Here is a 21,492-nt window from a genome sequence, read left to right as displayed (position 1 = left end):
TCAGCAAGTTCATCAGCAATGTAGATGAACTCAAACATACTTGGTCAGATGCTGCCAATTAAATGATGGATTCTGAACCTAAGACGTAAGTTGTCAGCCTAGGCTAACCACAGGGAAGTGCTTTTAAAAAAAATATATCCAGCTCTTCTTGCTATGGCTGAAATATTGGAAGTCAAAACTTTATACTGATCTACTGCCAGCTATCTGTAGACCCACACTCAGAAAAACTTGTAGGAGAGGCCCATCCCTGCAACAGGTTATTTTGGAGGTGATCCTCAGATGCTTTGGTCCCCAGGTATTAAGAGGTTGTTGAAGCTATTAAACTTCTTTTTCTTGTTTTCTGCCTCCCATTACTTTCTGTAGGGATTAAAGTGAAGGTAGAAGGGAATCCGGGACATGGATCCAGATTTATTGAAAACACAGCTGCTGAAAAGATGGTAAGGGAGCATTCTCTGTAAGAGTTAAGGGCAAACATAAAGTGGTAGGTGAGCCTGTTATATACCACTTTGAGTAACACTGTCTTAGATCATTCCCACATCATCCCGTTAAACATCCTTCCTCCATCCTCCTCCATCTAGAAGAAATAGGACCCTGTCCTGTTTAATAAGGAGCAGTCAATGTGTGTGTGTGTGCATGGAGAGCATGGCATGTGTGTGACTGTTCTCTTTAGACATGATGTCAGCCAGCTAATGGTCTATTTTAAAAACACTATGTCTTTTATTTGCTAAGATGAGTTGTGTTTTCATGTTTCAACATTATTTGAATTGACTTTCAACTTTCCTCTCCTTAGCACAGAGTGATCACTTCTTTCCTAGAATTCAGGGAGCGTGAAAAACAAAGGTAAGAACAACAACAATGCAGGTTGAGTATGCCTTCTTCAAAATGCTTGGGCTCAGAAGTGTTTTGAATTTTGTTTTGGGGTTTTTTTTCTTCAGATTTTGCAATGCCTGCATTTATTTACATATGTACATAATGAGAGAGCTTGGGGGTGGAACAAAGTCTATACACGATTTCCATTTATGTTTCATTTACACCTTGTACTCTGATGGGTATTTTTTAATAAAATATTTATAAAATTTTGTGAATGAAACAAAATTTATGTTCATTGAACATTGAAGAAAGCTCAGGTGTTACTCTTCTCAGCTACCCTCATTGACAATGTTGAGTTTTGGAGTATCTCAGATTTCAAAAATATTAGATAAGGAATGCTCAACCTGTAATAATTTATCAAACTATTGTCAAAGGCTTTCATGGCCAGAATCACTGGGTTGTTGTTGGTTTTTTGGGCTGTATGGCTATGTCCTAGAAGCATTCTCTCCTGAGGTTTCACCTGCATCTATGGCAGGCATCCTCAGAGGTTGTGAGGTCACAACCTCTGAGGATGCCTACCATAGATGCAGTCTAAGACACTTGGATATTTTTTTCTGTAGCAGATTATCTGCCTTGAAATTCTACTTACTATTCCATATATTTCTGCTTGCCATTTCAGTGTACATTCTTTGGGGGAGAAATGAAAGAAAGAATAAGCCTGAGCTCCCATTCTTACGATCAGTTCCTAGTACTATGCTATGATGTCCACTAGGGTGTGGCTTGTTAATCTTAGTGGTTTGAGTAACAAAACTGGGATCCAAGTCTCTTAGCAAAAATTAAGTCTAGACAAGGGGAGGCATTCATCAGCCTTGGAGCTTGTATTAGAGCCCTATGATTGGGCATGCTTGTGTGTCTCCGCATCAAATTGTAATTTGTTATATAAGGAAACTACCACCAGTTCCACTTTTTGTGGATGAGAATATTAATTGCTTTGGCTTTTTGAAAATGTTTACGCAAGCTGTGTCCTCCCATGTTCAGCTTCATCCAGAGTTTCAGGGAGCTGGAGTGAAAGGTCTTGTCCCTTGTCTCCCTCAGGTTGAAATCAGAAAAGCACCTTACGTTAGGTGATGTCACTTCGCTCAACCTGACCATGCTGAATGGGGGCATCTCCTTCAATGTGGTCCCCTCTGAGATGTCTGCAGCCTTTGATATTCGCATCCCACCCACAGTTGATTTAAAGGTATAATATATGTAACCACCGAGAGGATGGAGAGGGGAGGGGACAGATTGGGATATGGTCGCCAGCATTCAGTCTATGTGATGTTGTCCATACTTGTTCTCCTTAATTTGATTTCCAAGTTGTGCTTAAATAAAAATTAAAATATTTTGTTAGTCATTATGAAATTATTTTGATAATTAAGAGATTAAGTTTGTTCTTCTGAAAGATTAGATTCTCAGCTTGCCGGTACTCTTGGACTCAAATTGCTCTTGGAAAGCCATGTGGCTTCTGTGGGCAGGAGTGGGGTTGGCCTCAGTGGTTCATGACTTAATTATCTCCTGGTTAGACTATTATTATGCATTTTGCATGGGTAATTTGGAAAAGTGTTCAGAAGTTAAAACAGTCATACTATTGTCTGGTATGCATTTTAGAGACCACATTTCACTGCTTTTGCACAATTGCATGGGCTTCCAATGTGCTTCTCAGCTCATTTCAAGATGCTAGTTTTGACTTACGAAGCCCTAAATGGCTATAATGTTCCAGGGTAATGGTTCTCAACCTGTGGGTCCCCAGATGTTTTAGCCTTCAACTCCCAGAAATCCTAACAGCTGGTAAACTGACTGGGATTTCTGAGAGTTGTAGGCCAAAACACCTGGGGACCCACAGGTTGGGCACCATTGCCTTACAGCCTGGGGGTAGGGACTCTTGAAACACTGTTGTAAGTCATACTGTATAAAGTATAATGATTTATTAAAAGAATATCCTTGCAATTGTTATAATTAATGCTGTGAAGGTGCCTGCCAATCCTCCTTGATTAATACTGGGTGAATAGGATTGGGCTGATTGCTCCACCTGTGCCTTACTTCCAAAAGCCATGAATTGTAATGCATTTGAAAATATACCGAAAAGACTCAGAGCAGTAGAGGGAAAATTCAGAGACCTAAAATAGTTCTAAACCAACGGGCCTCCTTGGATTAATGGTTGAGCTTAAGGTCAATACTTTCAAAGTATGAGTGGAAAATATGCAACACTCCAAATCCCATTTACAGGATTCCCATTTATCACCAGCATCTGAGAGGTCACAAGATCCCCATTATATGGTGTGTGATTGTTAAATCTATGAGACAGAACTGTGGTTAAACATGACAGGAAGGAAGGAAGAAGATTCTAGCATGAATTGGGAAAGCTGTAGAGTTTTCACAGAAATGGAAATCGGGACCTTTGGCCAAGAATCACCTTCTCATATTGCATGCTGGTTTGTCTCTTTCTTGTAGGCATTTGAGGAGCAGGTCACAGCTTGGTGCCGGGCAGCTGGCGAAGGGGTTACCTATGAGTTCCACCAGGTAATAGCAGAAATGAGAAAGCACTCCAACAGTCTGTGGCTTTCCCCTTAATATAGGAGCATAGCTCAGTTCCTGGCTTTGGATTATACTGCACACTTCCCCGCTGCCACTCCCACAATCTATCTTGCTCTGCCCTTTGCACCTTTCATTTAAAAATGGCCTCCTTTCTGGTTTGCTTAGTATTTTTTCTACCTCTGGCTCTCTGCTGCTTCTGCCATACCCTTGCCACAGACCCCTATGACGTGGGTGCCCTCCAAGTGGCCTCCCCCAAGTTTCACCTTCTACCCTTCTCTTTGGGCTAGAAATACACGGATCAGTCGGTGACCTCCACAGAGGAGTCTGACCCTTGGTGGAAGGCCTTCAGTACCACCTGCAGGGACATGTGAGTAAGATGACATGTTCATAGAAACATAGAATCCTAGAGCTGAAAGAAACTCCACCCAGAGCAGAAGTATGGCCAAGAACCCACATCCTTCCCAACTTCCCCTCCTCCGGACTGAAGAACGTGTGTCCTTCTAAATGGTGATGGACTACAATTCCCATCAGACCTAGCTAACATAGCCAGTGATGGAAGATGCTGGCAGTTGCAATCCAGTAATATCTGGAGGGCCACATAATTCCCATTCTTGTGCATCAAGATGATCCCCATCTAAATTCTTCCTTCAAACTATCTAGACCAGTGGTTTTCAACTGTGGGTCCCCAGATGTTTTGGCCTACCACTCCCAGAAATCTCAGCCAGTTTACCAGCTGTTAGGATTTCTGGGAGTTGAAGGCCAAAACATCTGGGGACCCACAGGTTGAGAACCATTGATCTAGACTCAGTGGAAGGAAATATAACAAGCTAATTTAGCACTGTAAATAGTATTGTTTCTCTGTGTCTTTTAGGAACATGAAGCTGAAGTGTGAAATCTTCCCAGCTGCCACAGATAGCCGCTACATTAGAGCAGTGAGTACAAGTATTTATTTGTTTGCTTACTTGCTTAATCATATACCCTGTAGGTGGATACCCTGTATGTGCACCCCATACTTCTTTTCTTGCTTTCCTGAGGCATCCCTGTCTGAAAAGCCTCACTGCTTTCTCTATATTGCAGGCAGGTCACCCGGCGATTGGCTTCTCCCCCATGAACCGCACTCCTGTGCTGCTACATGACCACAATGAGTTCCTGAATGAGCAAGTCTTCCTCCGAGGGATTGAAATCTATGCCCAGATCATCGCTGCACTTGCCAATGTCCCTCAGCTCCAAGCAGAAGCTTGAGGGGAGGGCGACTAAGCAGATGGGAGAAGAGATAAACCAAAGAAAAAGACAGATAGACTGAAAACCTCTTCTGTTTGCTTCCCATTATGACACAGCACCCTCCCTGGGGGATGCAGGCCTTGGATGTTTGATTGAGGGCTGGGGACTTGCTGAGATCTGGTGGAATACCAATACTGATTGTGGAACATTCTTGAGTGGCCCATCAGGGGCAAAACAGGCTAAAAACTGGCACTTGGACCAGCACACCTAAAGCAGGGTTCAGTAGGTATCAGTGACTGTTTTCCCACTCCTCACTCATCAGATGCCATTAGTGTTTCCACACTTTGTGCAGGAAGGACACTCAGCTCTCAGCCTCCTGTCCTGTCCTGTCAGCACCTGTCCTTTTTGAGAACAAAATGATGTTTTTGTGGCTCCTTAAGTGCTAGGCTTGAAGGAGTTCACAGCACTGAGGTTTCACAGGGTGTGTCACAAAGCATCACTGCTCTTATTGCTGATCTGCCCTTCATTCTGAGATTCCTCTTGTTCCTCTTGCCTTCCAATGCTCACAGCAATAAAAGCATTCATACCCCTCTGCCAAACCTATGGGCAAAGCAATTGGAGGAGCAGGAGAAGACCTGGCCTCTGAGCATAATTGAGCTCTCCTAGAAACCTTTATGTCTTGAAGGGGTGACTGCTGTTTATCCCTTGCTGCTTTGCTGGCTTTCTCTGCTTGGAGGCAGCCCCCATTCTGCTGTCTCTGTGTGGGATCTGGATATGAAAATTTCCGATCCACTGTGATAAGCTGTATGAAGCTGGGCAGGTCTCTTTTTCACTTTGTATCTATGTTCCTCTGTTCGTAGAGGGGCATGAATGGTAAACTGGTCCTTTGCCACTTGAGATCCTCTGGTGAAAAATGAGCAGCAGCCAAAGGGGGGTTTAATAAAGATATTCATAACCCTGAGTAATAAGAGGAAGATAGGGATGAAAATAATGAATATGGCCTTACTCGGAGTCTTTCTTGCCTCCACCATGACTGAAATGCAGAGGAACGCTATCTCCATGAATTTTTACTTCTTGGAACTGAGTTGTAGAGGTGCTGGCTGCAGCATGCTGCCTTAATTTTCTATTGAACTTAAAAAATCACTGTTGATGAATGATAAAACAGGTAAGAGTTGAATAGGACAGCCATCTTTTGTTCTGCAATAATTCCCCTGGGCCTCATGCTACCCAGTGACACACCTTTTTGGAGGTGGGAAGTGCAGGGTTAAAATGAAACCTTGGGCCACTTTATCTTGCTCAGTCCACCTCCTTACTCAAAACATTTTCCAATTTGTCTCCTTTGGATCTCTCTCCTCCCACATACGCAAAGGGGCAATTGATCCCATAAAAGGGATTGTGGCCCAGCCTTAAATAAGATGGTTCGTTTGGACTGGAAGTAGAGCATCCTCCAACTGTTCTGTGTTTTACTTCAGATCTGCCTTATCCCCACTCCCCCATCCCAAAGCCAACCAGCCTCTTGTTCAGATGGATTATAGTTACAGTCCACATATTGCTAGCATACAGGGCCGTTCTTCAGCTACAGTTACTTTCTAAAAATTCACTTTCTGCTTAGTATTGGATTATTTTATCTGACATTAGCTAGGACATTTCCTAGAAATTCCCTTACAGTTGCAACAATTCTACATCCAAATATATAGAGGAGGGGATTTATGCTTTTTGTCTTCTTATTTAATCCATTTGACTAGGGAAAGACACAAAACATTATTTTGCCAGATAATCCGTTCACATTTACTGAGAAAATATGGGCTGCACTGTAAGTTTTGTGTCTCCTGTATATCTGGATGCCAGGGCAAATTTAAGAATGGCTTGGAGAATGGGTACGATGCACCTTTACAGCACCTTTATGTATATTTTGCCTGAAATAATTGTCCTGTTGAGTTGCTTGAGGTTTCCTTCTTCATGTGTATTGGATCGCAGCATATCCAAATGCAAAAATGTGGATTTCTTAGATAACCAAATAACATTCTTTATGAAAAATACACAATAGCAGCCTGCTGATAAGAGCCTCCCGTGGAAAAGGAAAAACTATTTCTGTCTGATGCAGATTCAGCTTCTGGTGCTGTTTCAGCTGTTTTGACATTTATCCTTATTTGAACCTCCTCCCACATCAGTACTTTGAAGAGTACTTTGGAGGGGCAATAAATATTCGGATTCCCCAAACTGGTGGCTTTTACAGTCCAGAAATGCAACTTTTCCAAGCTCTGCCTCAAAAGGTTGATAAGAATAAGCAGCTTCCTATTTGAATCTCATCTCAAATAAGTGGACTAGTCAATTGCTGTTTATATAAAAGCTGTAAACCCCTAGCTTGTGTCACGGGCTGCACCGTTTCCTTATTCAGCAAGATCTACCCAGGAGGAGGACCTGCCTTTGCTGCATAGTGAATCAATTCTGTCCTAATTTGAGGGAGAAGTGCACACTTTGGTCATTGTAGGCACGGTGCAGTCCTGATCCCTGCATTGCAGAGGCTGCCAGAGAGAAGCTGCTCCCTGCAGCGAGGAAGAGGAGGGGCTGCCTGTAAGGCTGTGCTGTGTGGCCCACGTGAACTGTCAATGTGCTGCTCCCTGTGTCTCCCATAGGCTGAATAGGTAATTCAGTAGGTCTATTGAATTTGGGAGGCAAATTCAATAGACCTACTGAATTAGCAGGATGTATGTCCTGCTAATTCAGTGGTTCTCAACCTGTGGTCCCCAGATGTTTTGGCCTTCAACTCCCAGGAATCCTAACAGCTGGTAAACTGGCTGAGATTTCTGGGAGTGGTAAACCAAAACACCTGGGGAACCACAGATTGAGAACCATTGTGCTAATTCGAATCCTTAAAAGTTTAAAATTAAATGATTCAGCACATGTCCCATTAAAGTACTTGTTGGTTTGAGCTCATAAAATTATCTATTCAGCACTTGGAAATGTTAATTTTAATACAATTCCCAGAATCCACCACCCAATCATCATTGGCTTGCCATGAGATTTGGGATGTTGCATTCCCCCAACTCACTTTCTGGATTTGTCTACCACCTAAGAAATACCCTTTCGAAGGAAAAGATCCCACATATGAACCATTTTTAGCTTCAAGATGGTTCTTTACAACACACATCTAAAGATCTACATGGTAGCCAAACCAAATAGATGCTGATAGGTGAGAACCTGGAGATAATTAACACTATCATGTTATTCTTTGTTCTTTCTGTTTTTCCTGTAGACTGTCAATAGTCTCTTATTTGTGCGGCAGGTTTGAAAGTTTTAACAACCATTTCCAATCTGTAGTAATGTGCTCAAATATGCTTGTTATCGAAATGAAACTATGGGTTTAAGCTTGGAAAAGCTAGAACAAATTGATTACTGCAGCCGTGATCAAAATATTAGCAAAATACAAATATGATTTTGAGAAAAATATATGATTATTAAAAGATCCAGATTTTTTTGACACTGAACATGTGCTGACTTTATTTGGGAGCATATATGTACTGGGTTAGCTGGAGTTGTTTGGTAATGTTTTAATTTTCCACTAGATGGCAAACTTGCACATGGAAGTCACCCAGCAAAACTGCTTATTCACTTACCTGGGCACTGCTGGTATTGCTAACACTATTCGGCTCAATCTGGGAAGGAAGTGTGAAGGAAGATAATTGATTTCTTTCCGCACTGGGCTAGGAACCACTGGTGGTGCAATGGGTTAAACCCTTGTGCTGGTAGGACTACTGACCGAAAGGTCAGCAGCTCGAATCCAGGGAGTGGGTGAGCTCCCTTCTGTCAGTTCCAGCTTCTCATGTGGGGACATGAGAAGCCTCCCACTGGATGGTTAAACATCTGGATGTCCTCTGGGCAACGTCCTTGTGGATGACATTCTCTCACACCAGAAGCAGTTTTTCAAGTTGCTCCTGGCACACAAAAAAAGGACTGGGTTAGTATTTGATACTGCGAATACAGCTTCCACTTGGTTTTCATAATCAGAAAGATAAACATATCTGAAACATTTCTAGAGTAGATTTGAAGAGTCAATACAAGTTACCATCAACATCTATCAGGTGGTTCTGAATTAATAGGATATGGTTGAACAAATGATTGTGAATACTAACTAAAGAGTTTTTTAAAAGGTAAAGGAACTAGGTAAGGTAAGGGAGCTAGGAATTCATCTTGGACAGATTCTGACCAAGATGAATTCCTTCATGTTTTTTTTTTCCAAACTAGTACAGCTTCCCCATAGTCTGAGGGATCCATGAATCAGCAATCTGTTAAAAAGGTTTGAGGACCCTTGGCATAGCACCATAATCACTCCGCTTAGGTATCCATAGATCCCATGCAAGATTCCAGATATAATCCTATAAAGAAAGCAAAAGCATTTGCAAAATTAAAAAGGATTGTTAATTAAATTTTGCGATGACAGACTTGGATAAGAAAGGCACCTGGATCCCCAGTTCTTAGGCTGGCCTGCTTTTGGGGCAAATGGCGCCATCATCCTATAATCGATTCAAAAACTTGAGTATTATTGCCAAAGCCTGGCACACGCTCTTGGGAAGGGGAGTTAATAAATTATAAACCGGCAAGAAGTGACCCCTTTCCACTTCCTGTGGGATCCGAGTATTTCTCTTTCCAAAAGTCTCAAATGGGATGGGCAAAGAGTGGTCCATAAGTTGCGTGTTGCCCTCATTTATTAGCTTTTGTTTATCCCGAAATGCCAAGTAAGAGATCTGTGTGTCATTACCACCACAATTGTGGCTACTGATCATAAATAATAATAAAATAATAAAATGCAAGATTAAAAAAAATGTTGCCTCAAAATGCCCTCTATGAGCTGTGGGAAGCATTTCTCTCATGTTTCCTTCTCTCAGTCCAGTCCACTTGGAGATAAATGCTGCTGTGATCATATCCAGAGTAAAATGCAACAAAGTCCTAGATTTTGTTCCTGTTCTTTTCTATTTCATTTTGGAGATCCATAAAAATATATCAGTAATATCAAAGATTTTTTATACCAGCCATCCAGATTGGTTTATTCTAACGTATGAATTCTGTAAGAACTAAAACAAAATTTGGGATGTTTGAGTTTGGATGCACTCATTGGCAGCTTCGGGCTGTAGGTGGCAGGGAAGAGCTCATCAGTGGGCCGGATATCTTTTCTAGATATTTTAAAGTTTGGGTTCAGTTTTACTAAATCTGGGTTCAATGTGGAAAAGAACATTTTTGAAACTTGAAAATGATTTTTATGAGCACACAGCATTGCACTATGTAAAAAGCATACAAGGTAAAAGTACGCAAAACAACCACAAACTTAGGTACTGAGATATACTGTACTTCCTATACCATAAATGAACATCTACATATTGTTTGATACTTCTTTAAATCCTAATATTAGTATTCATAGACTGTGGAAAGACATCCCCTCAGAATCTCAGAATGGCTTCTGCCTCTCCAGAGGAACAGTGCATATAATCTTTATTGCACGACAGCTCCAAGAAAAACGCAGGAAACAAAAGCGACATCTGTACATGGCATTCATTGACTTTGCAAAGGCATTCGACAAAGCGAATCTCAGTACTGTCTGGACCATCCAAAAATTGGATGCCTTGACACATTTGTGAACATCCTGCAGCTCCCCCATGATGGCAACAGTCTTGGACAGCAGTGGTTCCCAAAGTGACCCAGGAATCAGGTGTCAAATAGGGATATGTTATTGCTCCAACCTTATTCTCCATATTCATCACTATGATACTGTACTTTGTTGATAAGAAGCTTCCCACCCTCGTGGAAATAATCTATCAGACAGATGGCAAGCTATGTAACCTCAGCAGACTGAAAGCCAAAACCAAGGTCACAACAACATCTGTTATAGAACTCCAATATGCTGGTGATAATGTAATCTGTGCTCATTCAGAAGATCTACAAGCCACTCTAAAGACCTTTGCAGAAGCATACAAGAAACTCAGCCTCTCATTGAACATTGAGAAAACCAAAGTGCCCTTTTAGCAGACACTAGCCAATCCCTCTGCAATGCCCGAAATACGGCTTAATGGTGTAATGTTAGAAAATGTTGACCATTTCCGCTACCTTGGTAGCCACCTCTCCACAAAATCAGCATTGACACTGAAATACAACACCGTTTAAGCTCTGCGAGTGCAGCATTTTTCCGAATGAAGCAGAGAGTGTTTGAGAATCAAGACATTTGTAGGGAAACCAAGATGCTTGTTTATAAAGCTATTGTCCTCCTAACCCTGTTATACAGCTGCAAAATGTGGACCGTCTACAGATATTACACTCAACTTCTGGAACAATTCCTTCAGCGTTACTACTGAAGAACCCTTCAAATCTTTTGGGAAGACAGGCAGACGAATGTCAGCATGCTGGAAGAAGTAAAGACCACCAGCATTGAAGTGATGATCCTACGCCATCAACTTTGCTGGACTGGCCATGTTGTCCAAATTCCCGATCAATGTCTCCCAAAGCAGTTACTATATGTCAGTGATTTCAGTCAATCTTGCTTGGATCCAATAGTCTTTAATTCAAATTTTAAATCTGCTCCTTCATATATCAGTGGTGACATTGGTCTTATCAAGTCAAAGAAAAACAAATCCTTTTCAAATACTTTCAAATACTAAGGTAAACGTAAAGGTTCCCCTAACATTAAGTCCAGTTGTATCCAACTCTGAGAGTCATGTCCGAATCTGGGGTGCGGTGCTCATCTCCATTTCTAAGCTGAAGAGCCGGCGTTGTCTGTAGACGCCTCCAAGGTCTTGTGGCCAGCATGACTGCATGAAGCACCGTTACCTTCCCATCAGAGCAGTACCTATTGATCTACTCACATTTGCATGTTTTCGAACTGCTAGGTTGGCAGAAGTTGGGACAGTGGGAGCTCACCTGCTCCCCAGATTCGAACTGGTAACCTTATGGTCAGCAACTTCAGCAGATCAGTGGTTTAACCTGCTGCACCACAGGAAGCTTCTATCTACTCAATATTAATCTAATTAATTTTAATTCATTCATAAGCATTTGTATGCAATAGTCCCACTCCATGCATTGCAAGCTTTAGGGATGAAAATGAATATTGATGAAGAATAAAGAGAATGCAACAAATTCACCCAATTTCTTTCCCAGTCTTTCACACAGCTGCCTCCTTCAAGGTGGTTCGCCTCCCTGTCCCTTTCTCAATGAGACATTAAAACTTCCTGCCAAGAAAACAGGAGCAGAATCCCTGTACTGTACACACTGCTGGCTCTTCTATTAAGCAGGGCAAGTTGGCCACCTCAGGCAACAGATGTTGGTTAGCTCCACATTTTTAGTTATTTAATTTGTTATTGTTCTGCTTTCACTGACTGGACAAAAAAGATGGCTTTTGTGAGACTTCTGCCTCAGATGCAAACCTAACTTGGCCAGCCTTGGATACGTGAATTTGGGAGGGTGGGAGACACAAGATGTTCTGCTGCAGCAAAATGTTTAACATAGGTTGTTTTAAAACCAATAGGAACCAGCTTCAGCAAAAATCTTGCATGACTGGGAAAGTGGCAGACCAAATGCCAAGGGGGAAAAAAATTTTATACTACTATGAGTGTATTTTTTTAAAAAAAAATATTCTAGATACACATCAGAGAGAAAACGTTTCTGGCTTCTAAATTAGCTGTTGTAAATACTTAGAGGATTGGGAAAAGATCCTGGAATAACTGTGGTCAGTTCGTGGAAAGCATCCACCCAATTTGCTGCAGCTGTCCAAAAAACACGAACTGAATGTTAGGGACCGCCGGGAAAATCAGGGAGTTGAATCCCGTACTTTTGTGCTCTTGTTCTGTGTTTTGTCACAATGGCTTTGATTAACTGGCCCACTTTTTAATGCGTTTCAATCTGTGTGCGGGTAAGCAAGGAACACTCTTGACCAGAAATACTCAAAGGGGACGGGAGTGCTCTAAAGTCATTCAAAGCACTATAAAAGACAGGTGTGTTCAAAGTCTTCTGGAACAGACACTGCCTAGTCACATCTGGGATCTGACCTGGATCTAGCCAGGCCTCAGAGCTCGTGTGTCAAACTTGACATTTTCTCCCATCGGATAAATCAAGCCAGGTGTGGTGTGGCATGATTCTGACTTCAGCATCTTTGCACTCATGACACCATGGAGCAAGCATCCACCCAGAGCCATGGGATATTTCGGAGAGAGAGGGCATCGCATGGGAACAGCGTGAGCTTTCCCCTCCGGAGGGGAAGTTGTTTCCACAACAGCCAGTTGAGGTTGTGTGCAAATATTTGCAGAAGCCCCTCACTCTGCCGCCCTGCTGTCTCCACTCCACTCAAAACACAACAGCAAACGGAATAACTTAAAGGCAGCAGTAGAAATTGAAATCAGATGAGATGCAAAAATATTATGCTTTGGGGCTGAACTTTCCCTCTCTTTACAGATGAGTTCCATGTCTCCCAAGGCAGGGGGTTCTCTCTTGGGCCTCCCAAACCTATTTGATTTGATAGAAGATGATGAATGAACAATTATGATGACAGGCCCAATGGGGTGAGATGGATTCATGGTAGGTAGGTCTCAATAGTTCGGCTTTGTTTCTTGGTGACTCAGATGGTTATGTCTCCCCCCCCCCCCATCTTGAAAAGATGTCATACTCTTGTCCTTCACCCTTGTTCTTCGCATGTGAAAGGATACATTTGGCCAAGAACTAATCCAATTGCTTTATAATTGCAGGGTCTTGTGAAACAAAAGGGGAGAGTCAGGTTTTACATGAGCCCTCCAACCAAAAGTGAGCTATCCAAGTAGTTACATATTTCAGTTTTCTGTTTCACGTGGCAAATCTAATTTGCACACAAAAGAAGGAATATTTTGTGCTAGATCTGAACCAACGGTCAAATTATAGGTGCCTAAACAACAATGTATTGGATGAATAGTGTCAAACTTAATGAAAGATTGAAAATGTTCCTTAAAATCATATTTTAACCAAAGTGGTGTTGCGGATGATATTTGAAAAAAGAAAGTAGGACTATGTCTTGATGAAGGCAGCAACAAAATCCATGAGAAAGACTTTATTTTCTTTCAGTACTTTCAGAATGATCCTTGTTGAGATTTTTTTTCATGTCAGGAGCGACTTGAGAAACTGCAAGTTGCTTCTGGTGTGAGAGAATTGGCTGTCTGCAAGGACATTGCCCAGGGGACGCTCGGATATTTTGATACTTTACCCCCCTTGTGGGAGGCTTCTTTCATCTCCCCACATGAGGAGCTGGAGCTGACAGAGGGAGCTCAACCCACTCTCCCTGGATTCAAACAGCTGGCCTGTCAGTCAGCAGGCCTGCTGGCACCAGGATTTAACCCATTGCACCATCAGGAGCTCCCTTGTTGAGATGACCACCGGGAATGGGATAACTCACACTGTAGTCTGAAACACATATGTGAAATTATGAGATTGGGCTGTATGCAATTAGTAATAACTGAGATACTGTTACAGCTTAAAAAATAATTAAGACTATTGACTACCCCAAATAATTCCTTCACAAGCCTACAAATAAAAACATTTTTAAGTACTGTAGTTGTTTTTAATTTATTTTTGGATGCTGAGTTTAAAAACACATTAAGGATATGCCACACACAGTTCTTTCACAAATTTGATATTTTTAATTAATTCAATTGTTACTCTGTTGTGATTAAGTGCGAACACCAATGTTCCAATTCAACTATTTTTAATATTTTTGAACAGATTTTTGTGTTTTGTATCAGTGCCACATATTGCAATTTTCTTTTTAAAAATGTCAAATCATGTTGTAAAAATACATTATGGAACAAATCTGAGTTCATTCTAGCAGTTTTTTAAAAAGTTTTTATGACTCTCATATTTGCAGGTCTGTGTAATTGTTGCAATACTAGTTCAATTTTAAAAGAACTATACTGCTCTTACCCACATCCAAACTACTTTCCACTTACCATATTGCTTCAATTGTAAGATGGTATCGATTGTAATGGCACTCCATACTGTCATGCCAGCCACATGACCTTGGAGGCATCTACAGACAATGCCGGCCCTTTGGCTTGGAAATAGAGATGAACACCACACCTCAGAGTCAGACATGACTAGACTTAATGTCAAGAGGAAACTTTTACCTTTACCTTTTTATCAATTGCAAGACATTGTCTAATTTCAGTACCACTGCCATCAACAAAAATGCATATGATACGGCTGCGATTCCAAGACACACTCCATTTTTAGAGATGTTTATATAGGGAAAAAAAGTGTGTTTTAGTACTGAATAAATGCAGTATGAATGCACTTCTTAGTGCCAGTAGTTCATCACCTTAAGTCATGAGAAGCCCCAGACAGCATGGCAGGGATTCTGGGAGCTACAGTCCATCAATATCTAAGGATCAAAACTTGGGAGCCACTGTGTTAACCTACTAATTCTTTCTTGCTGGCTGGATTCTCTCAGGAAATTACGCTCAGTACAACAGGATATGTTTTACTAGGGAGCAGGTCAAGATCCGTGCCAACATAATCCTGTGTATTTGCCAGTGTGGGTTTTTTTAATCATGAAGAGCAACAGGAGTCTTTCAAAGCCTATCGTTTTCCTGCCTCATTTAGCATGAATGAATCACTTTTTGAATTGCACAAGGCACACTCAGACTATATGATATGATCAAAAGTGATTAAGAGTAACTGTTTAGAGGCAAAGTAGGATAGAACTACCATGCTTTGAATAGTTGTGTAGAAGTGTGAGGTTTCAGTGAATACAAAAATGAAAATCTCAGGAGCCTTTTCATCTTTGGATCTTGCCTGCCTGACAGTGGTTAACTCCATTGTTTCCATTTCCATCTTACACCCGCCATGGAAATTGAAACTGGCAAATAGAAACTAGTAATTTCCACAAGAATGTGTTGAACTGAAAATGTAAATATGTCACTTTACATTGAATGCTGAATCTCATTGGTTTGTTGTTGGAATTTTGTTTTTTCCAGAGCATGTTAACTTTTTTGGACTACAACTTCCAGAAACTCTAAGTCAGGAGGATTAGGGAAACTTATTTTTTATTGTATTGTCGAAGGCTTTCATGGCCGGAATCCATGGGTTGTTGTAGGTTTTTCCGGGCTATATGGCCATGTTCTGGAGGCAATTTTTTCCTGACGTTTCGCCTGCATCTATGGCAAGCATCCTCAGAGGTAACGAGGTCTGTTGGAACTAGGAAAAACTAGGTTTATATATCTGTGGAATGACCAGGGTGTGACAAAGGACTTTGGTTGCTGGGGCTAGCTGTGGATGTTTCAGCTGATCACCTTGATTTGCATTCAATGGCTTGGTAGCGCTTGGGGGGAATCTTTTGTTGAGGGTGATTTCATGTGCCTGTTTGTTTCCCCTCTGTTGTTTTTCTGCTGTAATTTTTGAGTTTTTTAATACTGGTAGCCAGATTTTGTTCATTTTCATGGTTTCTTCCTTTCTGTTGAAATTGTCCACATGCTTGTGGATTTCAATGGCTTCTCTGTGTAGTCTGACATGGTGGTTGTGCGAGTGGTCCAGCACTTCTGTGTTCTCAAATAATATGCTGTGTCCAGGTTGGTTCATCAGGTGCTCTGCTATGGCTGATTTCTCTGGTTGAAGTAGTCTGCAGTGCCTTTCATGTTCCTTGATGCGTGTCTAGGCACTGCGTTTGGTGGTCCCTATGTAGACTTGTCCACAGCTGCATGGTACACGGTAGACTCCTGCAGAGGTGAGAGGATCCCTCTTGTCCTTTGCTGAATGTAGCATTTGTTGGATTTTCTTGGTGGGTCTGTAAGTGGTTTGTATGTTGTGTTTCCTCATCAGTTTCCCTATGCGGTCAGTGGTTCCCTTGATGTATGGCAAGAACACTTTTCCTCTGGGTGGATCTTTATCTTTACACTCGTGGTTTGTTCTCGGTTTTGCAGCTCTTGTGATGTCTGAGGTGGAGTATCCATTGGCCTGTAGAGCCCAGTTTAGGTGGTTAATTTCATCTTGGAGAAGGTGGGGTTCACATATTCTTTTTGCACGGTCTGCCAAGGCTTTAATTGTGCTTCTTTTTTGACTTGGGTGATGGTTGGAGTTTTTATGTAGATATCTATCTGTGTGTGTGGGTTTTCTGTAGACGGTGTGACCCAATTGTTGATCTGGTTTGCGGATGACTAGGACATCTCGAAATGGCAGTCTTCCTTCATTTTCTTTTTCCATGGTGAATTGGATGTTTGGGTGGATGCTGTTCAGATGGTCCAGGTCCAGGAACCAGTTGCTGGTTGCAGTAATCTTCCTGGAATCTTTGAAAGTCTCTTGCCTCTGGTGCAAAACAATTGTTATAAACTGTCTCAATCTTCTTTCTTGTGAAGCTTAGGCTGACCAAAAGCTTCTGTTGTCCTTTGGATTGGTGGTATAAAAATGCAGCTAAATGCAGGTGCTGAGAATGCCTGTTTTTGGATTTCTTGGTGTAGTGACTAGCCTCTAGTGACTGTAGAAAAGGGGGGAGTCCAGCAGGAGAGATCTATACAAGGAAATGGAATAGACCAACTAAGGCTGGCCTCTGGGGTGTTATGCTCCACCCAAAAACTAATACAAAGGAAATTATTTACACTATTGTGAAAATCTATAAACAGGGGGAATGGAAGCAAAGGAGAGGAAAAGGCAATTCCAAGACTTCACACTGGCATAAACAATTATAAACATAGGTGGAAGCAAGGGACATAATCTCAGTGCATGCTGTAATGCCAAAAATGAAGGTAATGTGTGGTGTGGAAATCTTTACAATACATCATGACTAACCTGGCCCTACTATTTATCCTGAACTAAAGGACCAGGTAGTGATGCTGTACCATCAAATAGATTGATATCAACCAGACTACAAACTGTTGGACTACAAACTGTTGGACTACAAACTCCCAGAATCCCTGATCATTGTCCTGTCTAGCTGAAGATAGAAAATGTTTGAGAATTCAGTCAATCAATAGATGGGATTCAAAAACAAGAACCCATAATAATCACAGTCAATTTTTACCCCATGGGGAAGGACCCAATACCAGTTGTTGCCAACTTCATCTAATCTCTGGTAGAAAGTCTGGAAGATCTTGAAGAGTCACAGCCAAAACTATGTAATATTCATTGGATCAAACTAGTGACCTAATTTATGCTGGATCTAAACTATAGATTCTACGTGTACAATGTAAGACAATATATTTTTGAATGACCAAAAAGAGTTCTGCAAGTAGAAAACTAATTCAGCAGGGAAAAGATTGAATTAGAACTTTTTTCTTAATGTGTTAATTTTCTGTGTGTATTGAATTTTTTCAGCACAAGGAGCACACTCAAAAATGACATCCCCACTTGCAGTCTAAAGTGATACAGCTCTGCAACCTCTGTCTTTCATTCTCTTGCAAGTGTAGATCCATAATAAATAGCTCAAAGGATTTTAAAGTTCCAAGCAAATCCAGCAGCACAGGACTTAAAGTAGAAAATGAATCCATTGTATTTAAATATGAAATTCTAAAGTCTAATATGACTTACTTCCACATTTTTTCAGTTCTGCTCAGAGGCAAAAGCATCTCCTTTCTACAGAGCTTTGTTGTAATATACTCTGCTCAGTTGACATGTTGGTTAGGCCCAAATCCAAGCTAAACACCAACTGGACTTTAAAAAAAAGAAAGAAAGAAACGTGAAATCCATAGCTTTAAGGGATCAGAGAGGATGGAAAGGGTCCTTTGATGCCACTAAGCAGAGTCTTTATGTTGGCTTTTGCCTCTTGGCACAGAACAGAGGAGCCTGTCTAAACCTATAGTTGTTTAGATCCTCAGAGCCTGGAACTTCCAAGAAACAAAGGGCACGGAGGTTACACAAAGAGAGGAAGAGATTAGTGGTCTTGGGGTACAGGAAGAAAACTACTGAAAACAAGGGCTTTCATTTCTATCTGACAAGCTGTTTTGTAGTGAATAAACACATTACTTCAGACTGGATCACATCAAAGTGAAAGTAATTTTTCCCTTTATCAAGGCCACACTTTCTGGGAGGCCATGAGTACTGTAATGGTCTCTCCTTCTAAAACTATGTTTGATTTCACTTCCTGTATTATAACAAAGACTGACTTGCAAACATTGTATCCTTTTATTTCTAGGCAAACTGCAAGATGTTGTTGTTCAGCCACAGTTCTGACACTGGTCTATATTTAACTCTCTTTGACCAGTGCTCACCTCTTCTAAAACCCTCCACTCAAACTTTGACACCAGTGAAATTCTCTGTGGTCCTCTGCTTCTCATTTACTTTTATTAGGAGCCCCCGGTGGTGCAATGGGACACACAGGTGGCTAAATGGAAGCACAAATGGAAAGCAATTACAATGAGAACTCTCTGCAAACATTCCTTTGTTGTGATCTTCATGTGTGGAGCCCCTGATGGCACAATGGGTTAAATACAGGGAAAGCAGGTTGAGCTCCCTCTGTCAGCTCTAGCTTCCCATGCAGGGACATGAGAAAAACCTCCCACAAAACAAACATCAAACATCTGGGCATCCCCTGGGCAACGTCCTTGCAGACGGCCAATTCTCTCACACTAGAAATAACTTGCAGTTTCTCAAGTCACTCCTGACACTTTTTTTTTCTTTTATTGAGGAAACCATTAAATGTGGAGTAAGTAGAATGAGGGAGAATGCATGGCATACAAAGAAATATTGGGCCAGGCTCAACATAATTGGAACGATAAGACCTGTTGGTGGCACATTTGGAGGTGAAGCCTCTGGATCACTGACTGGCAATTTTAGGCTCCATTGGTTGGTAAGGAATGTTAATGGAAAGGGCGAGAGCCTCTGCATTTCAGTAGGCAAGCACCTTTCTTGAAGGAGGTGAAGCCAAAATGAACGTATCACTCTTTCTGTAATAAGAAACGGGCTCTGTCTTGGCTTCCTGTTTCAGATGGCAAAAGTAAATGAGGCATCTCTCCACAAAACAGGATTTGTTTTCATAGCTTTATCTCCCTCCCTGCTGCCCACCAAGCTAGAGGTGTATGACTGCAGCTGTGCTGTTCTGCGAATGCAGCTCACATTTGAACTGTAGATCCTTCATGGCTTATTTTGACCTACTTCCCCATTTCCACCTGCTATCCCATCTATAACACTCTCATATTTTCCAGGGCCTTTTCAGTCTCTGTCTGCATCTTCTGCAGCTAATACCACTCAACAATCCTCCTGCTTGCAGATACTATTGACCAGATCTTCCTTGGTGTACATATATAGTATATAGTATATAGGTTTTGTCCAGGATGTAGCTATGAGGGTATAGGGCAGTGGTTCTTAATCTGTGGGTCCCCAGATGTTTTGGCTTTCAACTCTCAGGAAAACCTAACAACTGGTAAACTGGTTGGGATTTCTGGGAGTTGTAGGCCAAAACACCTGGGGACCCACATGTTGAGAACCACTGGTATAGAGCAAAATAAAAGCAAAATAAAAGAAATAAGAATTCTGCTGCCCAAATAAAACCATTCTTCAGTCTCCATCTTTGCTGCAACTCAAAATCTCAGTTTAACCTTTAAAATTTAGACATCTAAAGGAAAAGGGCAGGCAAAGTTCACAGGGAATGGGAACATAGTAAATATAGGATTTGCAAGTGTGAATGACTAATGTTTTTCTCTCTGCAATGCTAGAAATTATGAGACTGAAGGAAAACCTCACTAAGAGTAGAATTCTTATTTGGTGGCAAAGCCTCCTCTGCCTGGCCCTTTAGTTTCACCCGAGTTCTTGCTTTTCTGGGTTGTGTCTAATGATCAAGGGTGCAATTCTGCCAGGAGAGAATATTATAATGTTTGGGATGATTTAGCTGGATAGAGAGGCAAGTAAGTGGTGAATAAAACTATATATAATGGGAACAAAGTGAATTTGGAGACATCTTCCTCCTTCTTTCATAATACCTTAGGAACCTGATATCACTCAATGAATATCACACAATTCATCACAAACAAATCAAAGTACTTATTTGTATGTAAATCAATAGTCAAACTGTAGGATTCGCTACCATGAGTTGTAGAGAGAGCTACCAATACGTATAATCTTATCAAATGTTTAGATAAATTCACAGAAAACAAGACTGCCAATGCTTATTACTCATGATGGCTATTTATTATGTTCAGTGGCAAAAGGGCATATGTCTCTCAGTGCCAAGAAAAGTGAGGAAGGGGCTGCTATTCTGATCATTTCTTGCTGGTGAGATTTCTGGTTGGCCACTGTGTAAAGAAAATATCAGATTAGATGGACTTTGGTCTGATCCAGTACAGTTATCATCATAGTAGATTTGTTATTAGCCCCAGTGCATATCCTGAGAATCCCTACAGACCTATTTTTCACTGGATAACTAGTATCAAATATGAAGTAACTCACTAAAAAACGTACATGTACACAAGAGTCAGCCCTGAACCTGCCTTCTCACTCTGTTAACTTAAGTATAAGCTTTTATACATTCAAAATAGTTTCATTCTTTCATGAAAGAAAATCTTATGCAGTGTAGTTGAGATACCTTGCTGAATTTTGGGAAACCATTGAAATGAGTGAGAGTGTAACAATTCAAAAACCTTTTGGAGCGCAACTATATCGATCTTACTAAAATCGGCCCTCTTCATCCTCCTTTTAAAAAAATACAAAGGGCAAGTTTTGATTTTGCCATTGTTTATAAGGGACAGCATTTTACTATATCATTGTACAGGATGGGACATGAATATTCACAGATTTTGGTGTTCATGGAGCACCTGGAACTGAACCTATTGGATACCAAGGACCTACTGTACTTAGCTGCCATTCACTGGACCACACCATTACATTTTACTGAAGAACCGTATATGCAAGTAATTGATCCTAATCTAATGGATTTTATGGGAGTCATGTTTTCACTGCTTC

At 41.2% G+C, this 21,492-nt stretch overlaps 1 protein-coding gene across 4 annotated transcripts in view; it reads left to right on the top strand.

The window, feature by feature from the left end:
- ACY1 (aminoacylase 1) overlaps nt 1-8,096 on the top strand; it is a 31,465-nt gene extending 23,369 nt beyond the window's left edge. For all 4 annotated transcript variants that reach the window (XM_067463610.1, XM_067463609.1, XM_067463611.1 and 1 more), the window contains exons 9-15: nt 364-437; nt 791-840; nt 1,906-2,050; nt 3,304-3,372; nt 3,675-3,754; nt 4,259-4,319; nt 4,465-8,096. In XM_067463610.1, the coding sequence (XP_067319711.1) occupies nt 364-437; nt 791-840; nt 1,906-2,050; nt 3,304-3,372; nt 3,675-3,754; nt 4,259-4,319; nt 4,465-4,629 (644 nt within the window). In that variant the 3' untranslated portion in view covers nt 4,630-8,096. The remainder of the gene's footprint in view (nt 1-363; nt 438-790; nt 841-1,905; nt 2,051-3,303; nt 3,373-3,674; nt 3,755-4,258; nt 4,320-4,464) is intronic.
- Nucleotides 8,097-21,492: the final 13,396 nt, after the last annotated feature.

The sequence above is a fragment of the Anolis sagrei genome, chromosome 2 (assembly GCF_037176765.1).
Source record: "Anolis sagrei isolate rAnoSag1 chromosome 2, rAnoSag1.mat, whole genome shotgun sequence".
Classification (NCBI taxonomy): domain Eukaryota; kingdom Metazoa; phylum Chordata; class Lepidosauria; order Squamata; family Dactyloidae; genus Anolis; species Anolis sagrei.
This window is presented reverse-complemented; position numbering and strand designations above follow the sequence as displayed.